The sequence below is a fragment of the Camelus bactrianus genome, chromosome 21 (genome assembly GCF_048773025.1).
Source record: "Camelus bactrianus isolate YW-2024 breed Bactrian camel chromosome 21, ASM4877302v1, whole genome shotgun sequence".
Lineage (NCBI taxonomy): Eukaryota > Metazoa > Chordata > Mammalia > Artiodactyla > Camelidae > Camelus > Camelus bactrianus.
Window position 1 is genome coordinate 13,534,094 of NC_133559.1, and position 15,122 is coordinate 13,549,215.

Genomic DNA, 15,122 nt, shown 5'->3' on the forward strand with positions numbered 1-15,122 from the left:
CTCCTTCCACTTCTTCCTCAGCTGTAAAACGGGGATGATTTCATCTGTTCTTCCTGCCTCACAAAGTTACTGTGAAGAGGAATTGAGCCTCACTTTTGTCTGGCATTCATTCATTCATTCATTCATTAGTTTCACAAATATCTTTTTATGAATATAATTTGTCACAGGCATTGTCCTGTCCTACACCCTTGGATTACACAATTAAATAAGACGAAGATCATAGTCTAGATGCATAATAAGAAACACTGCAACCTTGGGCAAGTTACTAAGGTTCTTTTCTCACTATCAAAATAGGAATGCTAAAACTATCTCATGTTTATTTCTTGGGGTTACTATGATAATAGACAGAAAGAGCTTGGCAAGATGCCCAGCATATAGCACTGATAGTTATTTTGTTACTATTATTAATATTGATATTTTAGACAGGACGTGGCGAACGAAAGAAGTTAATCTTACTTTGAGGGGGTGTGGTCAGAATATGTCCATTAATAAATGTCCCTCCACCTGAGTCTTTTAAAAGTGGCTCATTTGGATTTTCAAGAATAAAATATTATAATAGCTTTTCAGAAAGAGTGACTATTTTATTCTCTGTACTATGAAAACGCTAAAGGTATTAATAGAAGGCATGCTTTTTCCCCTTAGTAGGCTCTGGCACGTTTAAAGAATATAGGTCTCCTTTATTTTTTAGTTCTCATCCACTATATGACTGCTGCCTCGGTATTGTTTTTTCGTTTTTCATTGCATTTGAGTTCTGTTATTGCCTTTAATAAAAACATCAATCCATATTTTAAAAAACGGCTCAGTTGGGTAAGGATGGGGAAAGGTCACGCAAGGTAAGGAGAAGGCAAGGCAATGGGTCTGGTAGTCGGCAGTGTAGCACCTGTTAGATGAACTCATTCAGGTGGGAGATAGAAGACGGTGAGTGTGCAGTGTGAATATACAGTGAAGTTCACCACCTGGGCGGCGCCATGTAAAGTTGGAGCTCCTTCCTCTAGGATTTCACATTTATGATTGCTAACGTGTCACCTCCTTTTGGAACTCTATTTATGCATATATCCTCCCAACTAGATCCCAGGCCCTTCGGAGAGCAAGGGCTGGGTTTAATTCATGTTGGTATTCCAAACCAGCCAAGGACCTGGCACATAGGAGTCAATAAATACGTGTATACCGAACAACTGTGGTGGATGCTGCAGTCAAGTTCAGAATAAAGTGTTAATGTGCAGAGAAGCAGAGAGCCACTGACTTTGCCAAGAATGCTGCCAAAAGCTTCATAACAGGAATGTCCGTAAAGATCAGATCAGGATTTTTGTGTTTATCCTACTAGCCTGCCATTTGCAAAGAGAAATTTCTTAGGCAGTATGTGGTTTGTTCCAGTGATCCCTCAGGATCTAGAAAATTCAGCTGTTTATCCTTTGAAGCTTAGAAATGAATGTTTCTACAGCTGCTGATTTATTAGCATTACTTACATTATACAAACCTGGTCTGTCCTGGCTGAATTACAGCTTAGCTGGACTAAATATATTTCCTGACCCCCAAACCAAAACACATAGTCTGACAAGTGTACTTTTAAGAAAAACAGAATAGGATATTTGAAATGGCAACCGTCTTGGAAAATCTCTGTAACCTCTGGTTACTGTTAGCATAGTCTACTACTGCTTTGTGCCAAAGCATGTGTGAATTCTTCAGGGACCCAAAGGTGATGGTCTGTGGTGGACAAAGAGACCTGGAGGTGAGTAGAATTCAGTGGGATTCTGCAGAGGCGGGGGATAGCAACAAAAAGTGGATGTGGTGGGAGGAGAAAATGAACGAGGCACTCGGCACACGGGATTACAAGCCTCTGAAGAAGTCAAAGAGAAAATCCAGATGGTACCTTCTTCAGGGTGAAACAACCTGGTTTGAAGTTAACAGGAGGGGAAAGAAAATGAAAACACCAAGCTCAGTTTTGATAGCTACCATGGATCCCAGCCTGGCCCCTTTCTAGCTGCGGGACCACGAGTTTATCACTGATTCTTTTTGAGTGTTAGTTCCTCATAAGAGAAAAAAAAAAAAAAGACTAAAGGTTATTGTGTCATAAAATCATGTGTGTATCCACCAAGAATACAAGTAAATTAAAGTTGGAGTAAGAAGGAAGCTATATTATAGAAATTAAAAAAAATAAAAGGTTTAGAGGCATTTGGGGATCGCATGTCTCTTATCGTGACAAATGTTCCCAGCTAAGTCCTTCTAGAATGAGTAAGAATAGGTAGAAGAAGAAAAAGGGTGTATATTTTTAGCTTGTGTGAGAGACCTTCTATTTTGCTTATCAGCCACCTATAAGTTGTCTGCATCATGAGGATAAAGGCATTTGAAATCCAAATGAAAGTAGAAAGAAGTCAAAGTAGAGAGATAAAGAGAAAGTTCAGAAAAATATAGGAATGAATTAGTCCCAACAATAAATGATATAATCTTACCCCAAAACAGAATTGTGCAACACCAGAGAGAGAGTAACTACAAAGACTCTGAGGGAAGAGAAACTGGAAGTGGGAAGCTAACTTAATCACATGTGTAGAAATGATCTGAAAAGTTATAGAAAACATCCAGATGTGAGGAGTCACTACGTACTAATGCAACGTAACCCTGAGCCAGTATCAAGCTTTCGCAAGTGGACCTAAACGCATAGCGTCAGATGTCAGTCAGGAGTTCCAGACTGGGGGAAAATGTGACAGATAGACCAGCTGGCTGAAATCTAAGATCAAACATCTTTTTAAGCGAAGGAACCAGGCAGAGACTTTATAAATAAGCCTGACCACAGACTAAAAGAAAATATTCATGTATGCACTCCTGCAGCCTTCTCTCTTTCTTACCCACTTAGATAAACCATGACTCTATTCTTGCTAACCTCCAAAGAGAAGACTTAAAAATAAAAATTATATTTTCCTCTATTTATATATATATATATATATATGCACACTATCATCCATGTGTCTTCAATAGAGTATGCAAACATTATTCAATGTTGTCGCTCTATTACCAACCCAGAAAATATGCTTTTAATGCTTTAATGCTGAGTTTGTTTACAGCATGTTGTAGAGTCTAGCGTTAAAAAATAAATAAAATGAGCTTCAAAACTAGAACCAGAAGATCCCTGCTCTCGGCTCAGCTGTGTTGATGCTAATTGTGTGACCTTCTCAAGTCCTTTAGACTTTTATGAGGCTCAGAATCCCCATATGTAATTGTGACCAATTTAATCCTTTAACCACTTCAGAGTTTTGATGAGTATCAAGTGAAATAAGGTTGAGAAAAATCTATACAAACAGCAGTTATTACTATGTCTTCAGTAGACTGTTGTACTGAAAAGGCCAACGTATTTGCAAGCAGATATCTGGTAGACCAGTCAACTGGCCATGATTCCATGCCAACTAGTTAAATTGTATCCTAGACTCTCAGGACTGAAGGAAACCGAGGAATAAGACACAGCCCCAGCCTTTATTTAACTCACAGTTAGGAACTGGTTGTAGGAAGGGAGCAAAGGGATGGAGATAAGGAAATATTATTTCTCTTTCTCCTGATGATAACTAAAAAGTGTTTACTTTCCCTGATCATGCCTCTGATGATCCATATTAGCAAGATATAGTAGGAAGCAACTGACCTGGATGGGGATCAGAGGAAAAAAGCCTTATTTTATAGGTTACAAAGTCTTTTTATACATGTTATTTTATTTACTCCTCATCACTTCTTTGTGTTATAGTAAATCTAGGTAACCCCTTTTTTGCAGACAAGCAAAAAGAATCTCAGGGAGGTACACCTGTTGCCCAAGATGGCGCAGAGGAAGAACTTAGCCTGCAACTCAAACTTTGTGACTCTACGTCACATGTTCTGAGCCAACGAGGAAGAAATGATGGTTCTAACTAGAAAAGCCAGTTTTCCATCTCTCAAGCCTAATATTATCTACACATGATTTTCTGAAGTCTATACTTACAGTTCCAAAAGACATTGATTTAATGTTTACCAGAATATGCCATCTCTACCTTTAAAACCTCTTCTGTTTCCTGTCTTGAAGAGCTAAGATCTGAGTAAATGCTTTCATTTGGATTTCAAATGCCTTTGTCCGCATGATGCAGACAATTTATAGGTGGCTGATAAACAAAATAGAAGGTGTCTCACACAAGCTAAAAATATACACTCTTTTTCTTCTTCTACCTGTTCGTACTCATTCTAGAAGGACTTCGCTGGGAACATTTGTCACGATAAGAGACATGCGATCCCCAAATGCCACTTTTTAGAGGAATAAAGTGCAGTTTCAAAGGGGACAAGATTAGCTCTCTATTCCCGCTTACCTCCTGAAGTGAAACAGCAGTGATGTTAGAATGAAAAGTCACAATCGCTGACCGACATAAAAAATCAATAATAATTTATGTCTTTTCTCTAGTTTTTTTTTTTTTTTAATGCTGAGCAAATTGTCTGGGGATGTGCAGGGATAAAGAACTTAAGAGATGTCTGATCTACTTATGCAGGAAAGGAGCAAAGCCACAGGGCCAAGGAAATCCAGGGCAGAGCTGCCTTGAAGAAGGTGAAGTAGGGGGCTGTCTGCCTGGAGGGGGAGGGTCTGCAACGGCTGAGGTCGCACAAGCCGCCGTCTGTCTTGGTGCCAGCCTCCCCCCACCTCAGCTTGGTATTTCTCTCACTGACACAAAAGTGGTGGGTTGTGGGAGGGATGTTGCCTCCTGAGAGCATAGTTACAAGCCACAGTCATTCAAATCTCCTTTCATGATCTGTCCTAGGATCTTGGGAAGAGAGGGGTATCTGGAAGTTCTCACGTCCAGACTTTTTCAGAATTTAAAATACTAGACTTTTGCTTTTCCAACATTCGTCAAAGAAGTGACTTCCCTAACTCTTCCACGCAATTATCCTATCCAAGGGGTAAGGATGTGTCCTTCGCGGAAACACACCAGATGAGAGGAGTGTCACCCACTTCAGTGAGATGGGGTCTGATGGGTGTGAAAGAAGTCCCCCTGGGGAAGAGATATCTCTGCTCTAATTCTTTAAAAACGTGTAGGTGTGAGCTAGGTGAGAAAGAGGGAATGTAGTGAAAAGAACTGCCCTGGGCAAGGCCTGGAGCATGAGGAAGCATGGTGCATTTGGGGTTCTGCAAGACATCATGTAAGATTGGCTGGCTTGGAGAATTTTGTGTCTTAGGCTAAGGATGCAGGATGCTATTCTCCAGGGTAGGGGCCATCCAAGTTTTAGAGTCAATACAAATTTTAAGAGTAAGAGTAATTTTTCAGGGCATCCAAATAAGAGAAGATGTAGTATTACTATCCATTAATTTAAAATATTTGAGATGACAAGCTAGGAAAAATTCAGGAGTAGCTTTTAGTGGAATTGTATTTGCTCTTAAATCTTGGGTATTTAAAATAGTACATGGAATCTACAAATTTCAAACTCCCAGTCTGTCCCTCTCCACCCTCCTCCCCACTCGCAACCACAAGTTTTTATTCTATGTCTAAATTTGTAGATTCTGACAGGTATATATAGAATAGATAAATAAGATTATACTGTATAGCACAGGGAAATATATACAAGATCTTGTGGTAGCTCACGGTGAAAAAGAATGCGACAATGAATACATTTATGTTCATGTATAACTGAAAAGTTGTGCTCTACACTGGAAATTGACACGTTGTAAACTGACTATAACTCAATAAAATAAAATTAAAAATAAAATAAAATAAAATAAAATAAAATAAAATAAAATAAAATAAAATAACATAGTACATGGATATGTGAGGTGGTGTTCCATCAATGGATAGTGAAGAGTGCACACGTGTCTTTGCAAACTCTGCAAGACTCTCTCTGTCCCTTGTGTGTATTAGGAGTGTGGAGACTCATAGAAAGGGTTTAAAGGGACATCATGATAAGTCATAAGAGGAGTAATGTGCCCAGAGAAGTACTCTAAGGTACTAGTACTGTAAAAGGTTTTGTGCTACTTCTCATGAAAGTCTGCATTTAAGAAAGAAAGTGACAGACAGTGCTTAACAAAATGGAATAAATTGAGAGTGGTAGTTTGCAATTGGTAGTTAAGTAATTTAGCATGAGAGCTTTTTGCAAGTTCTTCAAATCCTTGTAAAGAGTAAAACAATACATAACAGTTGCTAGAATAATATATAGGATAAAAGACCTGCTCTGTGTCCGGAAATCTTATTACCTGGTGCTGTCAAGGAATGGAGCCATGTATAACACATATGGGTGACTGGTTTTCAAAAAATAAAGTTACAATGGACAGACCTCTATCTCCCTCATCAATACTCTCTTCCCCTCAAGCAAAACATCCTCTCCCTCCTGCTGTCTTCAGAAAAGTTTTAAGAATTAAGCAATGTGCGTCATCCTATTGGATTTAGGCACATTAAAATATGAATAGCTAATAATTTCTAACAGGATATTTTACTTCTAAAGGAGTAGCTTGTTAAATGTAAAGGATATCTAATTGGGAAGATTATTATAGAGATAGTGGAGAGGAATATACTTTTGAGAAGTAGAGTTCCCTGCCCCCTCAGCCCTACCCTACCATTTCTCTGGTATCTTACAGTTCTTTGATATCAACTTTAAGAACACCTACTGTTATAGTTATGTGAATGAGGCATAACTCGAATATTGTTCCAAAGAAATAAACGGACTGGGAATCAGGTCATCTGTAAGGAGTATGCCCTTATCCAGATGTATAACTTTGGACAAGCCATTTCAGCTCAATGGGCCTCAGTTTCCTCATCTTTAGAATAGAGATGGAGAAGAATGATTTCTGAGGATGGCAGAGTGGTTTTCTGTGTGTGACATGTGTTACCGACCTGATCACCCAGGGCAATTCAGCTGATCTGACAGGCCAGGCAAGTCGATGCTTCTTTTGCTGTCAGAGCTTCAGGTGTTTTTGTCCCCCACCCCCACAGCCAGCTGCTGGTGTCTCAGAGGAACAGAATCTTTGCAGAGAGAGGAGGACTGGGCTTCATCCTGGGCACACGAGAGCATTTGTACTGTCTATCCCAGCTCTGACATGTTCTGGACTGAGGTTCTTCTCATCACTTTGAAACCATGCCCCATAGACTCAACAGAAGCTGATGGAAAACAGGAATTCTTGAGCTTTTCTTGGCTTGCACAATGAAAGGGGACCAGCTTATTAAAACCCCTCTGCTTGTAAACTGCCTTTACTGATTAAGCCCACTTGAGTTATTTTTTTCCTTCCTTTCTTTCTTTCTTTCTTTCTTTTCTTTTGTTCTTTCTCTTTCATTGCATACCTTTCCAGCTTCACGTAGCCCAGTTGTCTTACAGGAATTTGGGGTCACTTGTCGCCCAGTGTGAGTCAGATAATGCTGACTGACCCTAAGCTGGGCTTGAGCAGCTGTCCGTGAATGGCCTTCTGAGGTCAGAGGGCTGGAAAACTGCACCCTCAGATCATACTAAGCGCCTCCATATGGAACATGCAGAAGCAGGTAAGCAACGTGTACCTGCATGGAACACGGGTCCCCTCACCTTCTCCCTACCTCTGACCACCTTCCCCCATGACTGAGATCACTCTGCTTATCCCATAAATGTCCCAACGCCCTCACCTTCAGGGAGGTGGATCTGAAGCTTGTTCTCCCATCTCAATGCTTGGCCGCCTTGTGAATAAACTCTTTTTCGGCCACAAAACCTTGGCATCTCAGCTTTTGATTTGCTGCCTGCTGGGCAAACAGACCTGATTCCATAACAACCTCTCTTCCCATTGTCAGTAGAATCGTTAGTGAAACTCCAGTAGACGGACATTATGACATTCACTGCTAAATTAAAAAGCAGTCACGGTAAATATTCAGTTAAAAGAAATAAGGGAACATCACTCTCCATTCATCCCATTCAGTAAAGCCCCTGGGTTCCAATTCCTCTTTCAGTGTCTGTGATGTTTTCCAAGAATTCTACCCGGAAGCCAAGAGGCTCTGGGCTTTTTAACAGCGCAATCTGAGGCAGGCACCTATTTCTCACATGTCACAGCAGGTCCTTCCCGTGGATCACATGGCACTGCTTCTTCAAAACATAACTAAGACTTCCAAAGTCACCTGTGGGAGGGCACGCCTACCTGTGCCTGTCTGCCTTATACTCAGCATTCTCCAAAGGTGGGAGTATTTTGGAAGTGTGACCTCGTTGACAAAGAGACCCGGAAGTCTGGCCATGAGGCGTGGCTGCCAAGGACTGAGCAAAGTCTTCTTCCTCAGAAGCGTCTTAAGAAAGAATTTCATGTCAAGAATGTCCAGGAGTCAAGAAGGACTCATAGGAGGTTGTTATCTAGATATATGTTTAATATAATATACGTGCTTGTGGTTACAGATACATATTCGGTGCTTTATCAAGAAGTATGAGTTACATAGCATACAACGTATTGGATACAAAATCAGAAGATAAACAAAGTTGTTCCTAAATGAAAACCATACAGGGTACATGCTGACAAATGGATTGCCCAACCTTCCATTTCCACTCCTTTCTCTGAGCTGATCTCCTGAAGATGAGTTGCAAGCTGTAGCATTTAAAAAAAATTTAGTCCCCCCCCAAATCTAATACTATATCATATGAAATTACTTTTGGCAGCAATTATCCAGATTACTTCTCTCCATCAGAAAAATTTTCAGATCTTCCTGTTACTTTGTTATGGCTTAGTTTAGACATTTTCCTAGCTATGAAATTAAATATTTTAAACTGTATTCATTATTACATAACTGTGATTAGACTCAACTATTTTAAATGTATCCTCATGCAGATGGAGAAGAGAAATGGAGGTATAGGTGTGAGGCAGAAAGGAAAAATATCTCAGGTGAGAAAACAAGAGACTTATTAAACTGAATATGAATGTTGAGTTGGATTTGTAGCTTCTCAACTAATAAAAAAGGTCAGAAGATTATTGTTAAATTGTGAGGTGAGGAAAATATTCCCAAGTTTTTGTTTCTTTTTTGCCCTTCACTCTTTGCTACAAGTTTCCATTCAAAGCTAAGAATGTCTCCTCACGCAGAACAGTTGATTTTTACAGCACGAAGATGCTGAGAGGGAAAGCCTTTCTTTGGATTATTGCTTTGGTCAGCCACATGACCTATTTGGGTGAAAATATATTTAACAGAAATAGCAGTTCTAAATTATTAACCAAAGAGCCTTGTCACAAGCAAATATTAAACACACACTCTTCTCATAGAATGGAGAGACTAGAAAACCAGAAAGTTCTAATGACAATTTGGACAGGATATGCCAATATGCATTAAGATGTCACGTCCAGAAGCTACAGAGAGTTGCCTGGCCCTTGGGTTTGGATGCTTAGATGTTAGAAACTGAGTTCTCCATGCTCTGCTCTGTGGAATGCAAGCTGACCAGGGAAAGTAAACCCTCTATATTTGTTCTTTTATCTAATCAAGACTCCTTAGGATTTTAAAATGAGGTTTCACATCTAGCTGCATTGATAATCAAGAAATGCATTCCTGCAAATCTTGATGATGACAGCAAGAAGCAACGTGATTTTCAATTAAGTGGAGCTGCTCTTAGACATTTCCTAGTGAATGGACACACTTCATAGGCCTGAGCACTTAACTTCCTCACCACTTCCCTTCCCTTCTTTCCCCCCTTCTTTTCTCATGGTCCTTTTTCTCCAAACCTGCTAAATTACCAGGAAACAAAGTAAATGGCCTGCTAGAAGGAATGATTTCAGGGGTAAAAATCATTTCCCTGAAATATAAATCGCCTTTGAAATGAATCTCAAATTTTCAAATTTGTGATGGGACAGATAGCCTGACAAGTTTTTGTCGAAACTTCTGGACATCTATTATTCTTTGAGAAAGAATAACTTCGCTCTATCGAAAGGGAATGTGTAAAGAGAACACGTCAACCGAGCAAATTCCATGACTTTGCAGAGGATAAAAATAAAAACAATTTCTTTATCAAGTTCTTCTCTTTATGTACTAGAAACTGAAGTCTGCTTAAAGCATAATTTATACAGCAGAGAATTAAGAGTCCACAAGGTGATACGGGGAGCAGCGCACAAAATACTTTCATGCATTTGAGTCTGTTGATTTGAAAGCAAAGCTACGGAAATGCCTCAGTTACTTCTGCATTTCAGAAGGTGTTTATCTGGGAGAAAGAAAATTGTGTGTGTGTGTGTGTGTGTGTGTGTTGGGGGTTGTTCACACGAACAAGCACTGCTTTAGCAGATAAACATGAACACAGCCTCCTAATTTACTCTAGACTCAATAGTCTGTCTCTTTGTTCTGGTCCAGTTTAGATCCTAATCTGACGCTAACCACAAACTACATCAAACCCAGGCAGAAAAAGTCAGGTTATGGCCATCCCCTGGCCTGCTTAATCTTAGGTTTCTCTCAAGAATGAGACACATATACTCCTGTTCGCATTGACCACCTCTCTACATCCCAGATGCACTTAGGACTGTGTTACATTTTCACAGGGAGGAAAGCAGCACCACAGGGCTCCTGCATTGAGTTCCATACTTTCCCCGGCAATTTACTCCAGGGAGAGTGGGGAGGAAGGGGAGGAGGCAAAGGGAGTGATAAACAGACATTACACATTTTTTTTCCTGGTACAATCATCCCAGTTTTCTTAATTCCCCCAAATTTAAAACAATGTTATTTTATTCGTGTTACCATGGAAACTTCCAGTAACACAGTTGTGGTTTTCTTCCCCCTTAAGTTTAAAAACAGTTTCAAAAAGATTTCAAAGAATTTTCTAGGGCAATTTTCATACGTTTGCTTTGCTTTCACATTTTAGGCTGTGATATTTGTATTCCTTTTAATTTTATTATTTAGAAGAGTTTCTAATGTGTATGTGCCTGTCTGTGCACTGCTTTAAATTTAAAATCACACATACTTATGTTACATATCACTGGTGGACTGCAAGGCCTTCCTTCTTCTTGCAGCCTCATGACACTGCCCTCCTGGTGCTCTTCCTGCCCTCTGCTTCCTGGGTTCAGCTCATGAAAAGGTGAAGGTCCTTCTTATCCTCCACCCACAAGTCTACCCACTCAAGGTTGTGCAGTCAATTTGTGAATGCGGTAAGTCTGAGTCTTTGAAACATCGACTGTCTTGGTGAACTCTGTGATCTCTAGATAAATCTCTGGGTATTTTCAAACATTTGGCTATTTCAAATAAAAAGAATAAGGTATTTGAAATTGTAATGACATCAAAATTTCTCTTAAAAATGTTTTGTCATTCAAGAAAAAAAAATAACTCACCTAAATTCTTCGGTTCTTACATTTTCTAGCTGCCTTAGCACGTAAAGGACTGGTGATTTCATTCTGATCTGGGGCAGCAAAGACAGATGGTGAGGAAGATGGTGCCGGGAATTCTAGGTGTGAGTTGCTTGTCACTCCTGCACATATGGACATGATGGGAACTTCTGTTTCATGCTCCCAATGTTGATCCAGCCTAGCTGTCGACTGCTTGATGACAGAGTTTCTTTGAAGTGAGCAATATTAACAAATATAAATGAACTCACACCATACCAGCAAGAGTTGGCCGTAGACCCAGTCACTCCAACCCATTTTCGGAATTTGAAACGGCAAGTATTCAGGAAGGGCGTGTTATCTTTGGAAATAACAAAAACGAGGAAAATCCAACAAACACGAACAGTGTTTACTCAAAGAGTACAGTAATATGGTTGCTTACTTTCAATATTCTTAAGGAATAACTGAATAAATGGGCTACAAATGTGAAGCTAGCAATGTGCGAATGAAAAAAGAAAAACAAAAGGAGATACAAGACTAAGCAAATGTAATCTTCTACTTGAACATTTCAGATTTTTATTAATCCTTTGAAAAATACTTTTTTAATTAACTCAATATCCTCACCTTGGTTATATTCATACAGAGTTAGAGTCTATGACTAGATTATGTAAATCATTACTTAACCAAATCTACTAAAGATTAGAAAAAAATTTTAGCAAGACTTATAATAATGCAATACAGAATTAAATGTTTAAACCTACTAAAAAATATCATGGTCTATCAGTTGGTGGTGTGTAAGGCATGTTAGGAGTCTAAACGTGCACTTTGACTATAAATACAATTCACTAAATGCAGTGAGCCAAAAGGAAGGGAAGTGAGGTGTTGCTAAAAGATCACATTATTTTTCAAGATGCAGGGTACTTATGTCACTTAGCAGTCCTCTGCATTTAATCAAATTGATTTTTTGAAAGATAACATGATGGTTTGAATATAATTGTCATTTACTAAACAAACAGATCCTAGGAGAACTAACCAGTTTAGGCTTGACAAAAATTTTCCCATCGTAGCGTACAGCCCTCTTGATATTAAGGTGGGAAGACTGCTGCAATGAGCAGCAACTGTTTTATTTTACAAGATTGGAGTTTAAATTTTTGGAATTTTATACTCAGGTGACATTTAAAATACTTTGGAAATTGAAATTTTTGTCCTATAGACTAGAGTCATAGATACATTTATACGGTAGTCCACTGTCAATCTCAGGTCATTGATTTAATACAGAATTTAATAACTTTATAGGTGGGAGGGTATGAGGGAAGTACAGGGAAAGAGGCCATATGGATTGTGTTCAGATGGATTTTGTGAAAATACAACATATTCATGGCTGTATCTTTTGTTTATAATCTTCAGTTAGCACATGGATGCTCTCAGAGGAAGATCAACATTTTAAACAATGTATTTGCTTAAAGAATGAAATAATGCCTGCCTCATAATTTTCTTGCCACCTTTTATTACTAAAGAAGTTCAGAGATAATAAGAGGGGTGACCTTCTGGATCAGAATTAAAACAACAGGTGAGATCAATTAATCTCACTTGAAACTGGTCTTTGCACATCCACATTCTTTTTCACACCAATTTAGGTGGAGATCCGTTACCTAAAGCAAACGGACCCACATTCAATGATATCATATTCTTGTCTTACATTTCCTTAAGTAGAGTTTTTCTGTCATTCTGACTGAATTTCACAACAGCATACAAGAGTAGAGGTTAATTAAGAATGGGGGCAGGAAGAGGAAACTGGAAAAGGAAGGCATTCAGGCCAAAACAATGTGGGCAAAAGAGTAGGCAACACTCTCGGGGATTTTCCCTGCTTGAGAACCTTTGAGCAAGCCTGCTATAGGAAGATAAGTGGGTTGCTGGACAATACAGGGTTGTTACGGAAGAAATAACTCTCAGGATGGTTCTCACAGCCTGATTAAATTGCTACTTGATGAGCTCCTGATAAAACTCAGAGCGCACAAAGCGAGGCAGTGAATCCTTTTCCATCAGGGCATAGATTCTTTTCTGGGCCACATCAAAGCTGCTTGGGGAAGGTTCCACCAGGTTCTTCATGGTGATGTCCTTCGTGAAGTGATCGATATTCACCTGTGAGCCAGGAAACAGGGTCACTGAGTCAGCCCAGGTTGTGGGATTTGATGAAGAGTAGTGAGGATGGAAGTGGCATTTCCCACCAATAGAACACATGAGGGGAAGAGACTGGTAGAAAGTGAAAAATATCATATCATTTTTATTTTGCAGGCAGTGGGGTAAGGCAACTGGTGTTCCAATAAATGCATGACTCAGATTAAGCTCCAACCAGTATTAGAGACTCAGTGTTAGAAGCAGGCAGCTACAGGGCAGACCTCATTTAATCCGCACAATAACCTTAAGAATGAGTCTTTCCTTTTGTAGGGGAAAGATAGATAGATAGAAAGATAGATAGATAGATAGATAGATAGATAGATAGATAGATAGATAGATGATAGATAGATAGGCAGACAGATAGAGGTTTCCTCAAGATCACAGAGAGAATAAATGTATTTGAATGCAGAGGCAGAATCTGAATCCATGTACCCTGATGCCTAATCCCACAATCTTCCTACCACAGCATTTGGTTTCACACCTCCTGGGGAGAATGAAGAAGGAGAAGGAAATTCTGGCCAGGGGTCCAAGACCTCTTGCCTGGCTCCAGTAGAATAAGGCAACTTGGTCTTTTCCTGAAACAAACCAGGATACCCTGGTTCCAGCACAATAATAATAAAAGTGGCAGCTAATGTTTATTGAGTTCTAAATCTGTGCCAGACACTGGCTGAGAACTGTGCTGAGGAACTCACTTTATCTTCCAACGCTGGAAGACAGACACTGACATGTACATTTTACGGTTGAGGGACAGAAATTCAAATGCTTTGCCCAAGCTCTTTAGTGGTAGAGGGAAGATTCAAAAGCTCAGCAGTGTGGCTTTTACCCATGAGACTGCCGTGTTGGAAGGTGCGGTGGCTTAGATATTGGTCCTGGCTGCATTGCCACTACGTTGCGCCACTTGCAGGGACATCGTTCATGCTAGAGTCCACGTGAATGGCCCCCCGGCATTCTGCAGCATACAGCCTGCCTGGGCTCGCCTGAGGATCATTTGTGAGGAATCGCTGTACATCACGTTGTATGTTTTAATGACTTTTAAGGGAGTGTAAAAGAGAAACAGAATACAGATCAGCCAGTGGTTCTGAATTTGAGCATCAGAAAGTGTTTTAGCTCTCTCCTGGGCTGCTAGAGGTACTTGCTCCTGAAGAAAAGCTATTTGAGCTCAGAGAATTGTCCACAGCTTTAGGACAGAGTCAGGGACAGAGGCATGATGGGATTACCAGGCCAGAACAGACAAGAGCAGTGAGTGATCAAAGGTCCACGGTGAAGCGAGTTGAGGCTATGACGTGGTTTTCCACAGGTGAGCGGGACCTGTATGTTTTATGCAGGGATGGTAGGTGACTACAGAGGCTGCCCTGGGAATGGCCTCGGAGGTGACGTGGTCCGATGCCTGCCTTCACGGGTGAAGACTCCAAGACCCAAAGAGGTTAAGTTACACGCCTACAAACTGCTAGTGAGGGACGGAGTTGAGGCTATAATGCATATTTCTGTATTCTCAGCCACACTAAAGCAGTGCTTCTTTCTTTTCTTAAATATAGACTGAGCTAGGTGGGCAACCTTACTCAAAATAGTTGAATTTCTAAAAATTATAAAATTCTCTATTAATTTTATTTTTTAAGTGATATATTTAAAACTCTAACAGACTGTATGCGCCAGCAAATAACAGCTACTCATCTTACTATTTTTATTTTTTGCATAGCCCTCTTCTAACGAATCATTCTGATACGTGCTTATC

General features: G+C 39.9%; 1 protein-coding gene across 1 annotated transcript in view; it reads right to left on the reverse strand.

Annotated features, from left to right (window-relative positions):
- Positions 1 to 8,279: 8,279 nt before the first annotated feature.
- Positions 8,280 to 15,122, reverse strand: part of RGS5 (regulator of G protein signaling 5) — a 43,473-nt gene continuing 36,630 nt past the window's right edge. Inside the window, exon 5 of the mRNA XM_010953789.3 lies at positions 8,280 to 13,354. Within this exon, the coding sequence (XP_010952091.1) occupies positions 13,193 to 13,354 (162 nt within the window). The 3' untranslated portion in view covers positions 8,280 to 13,192. The remainder of the gene's footprint in view (positions 13,355 to 15,122) is intronic.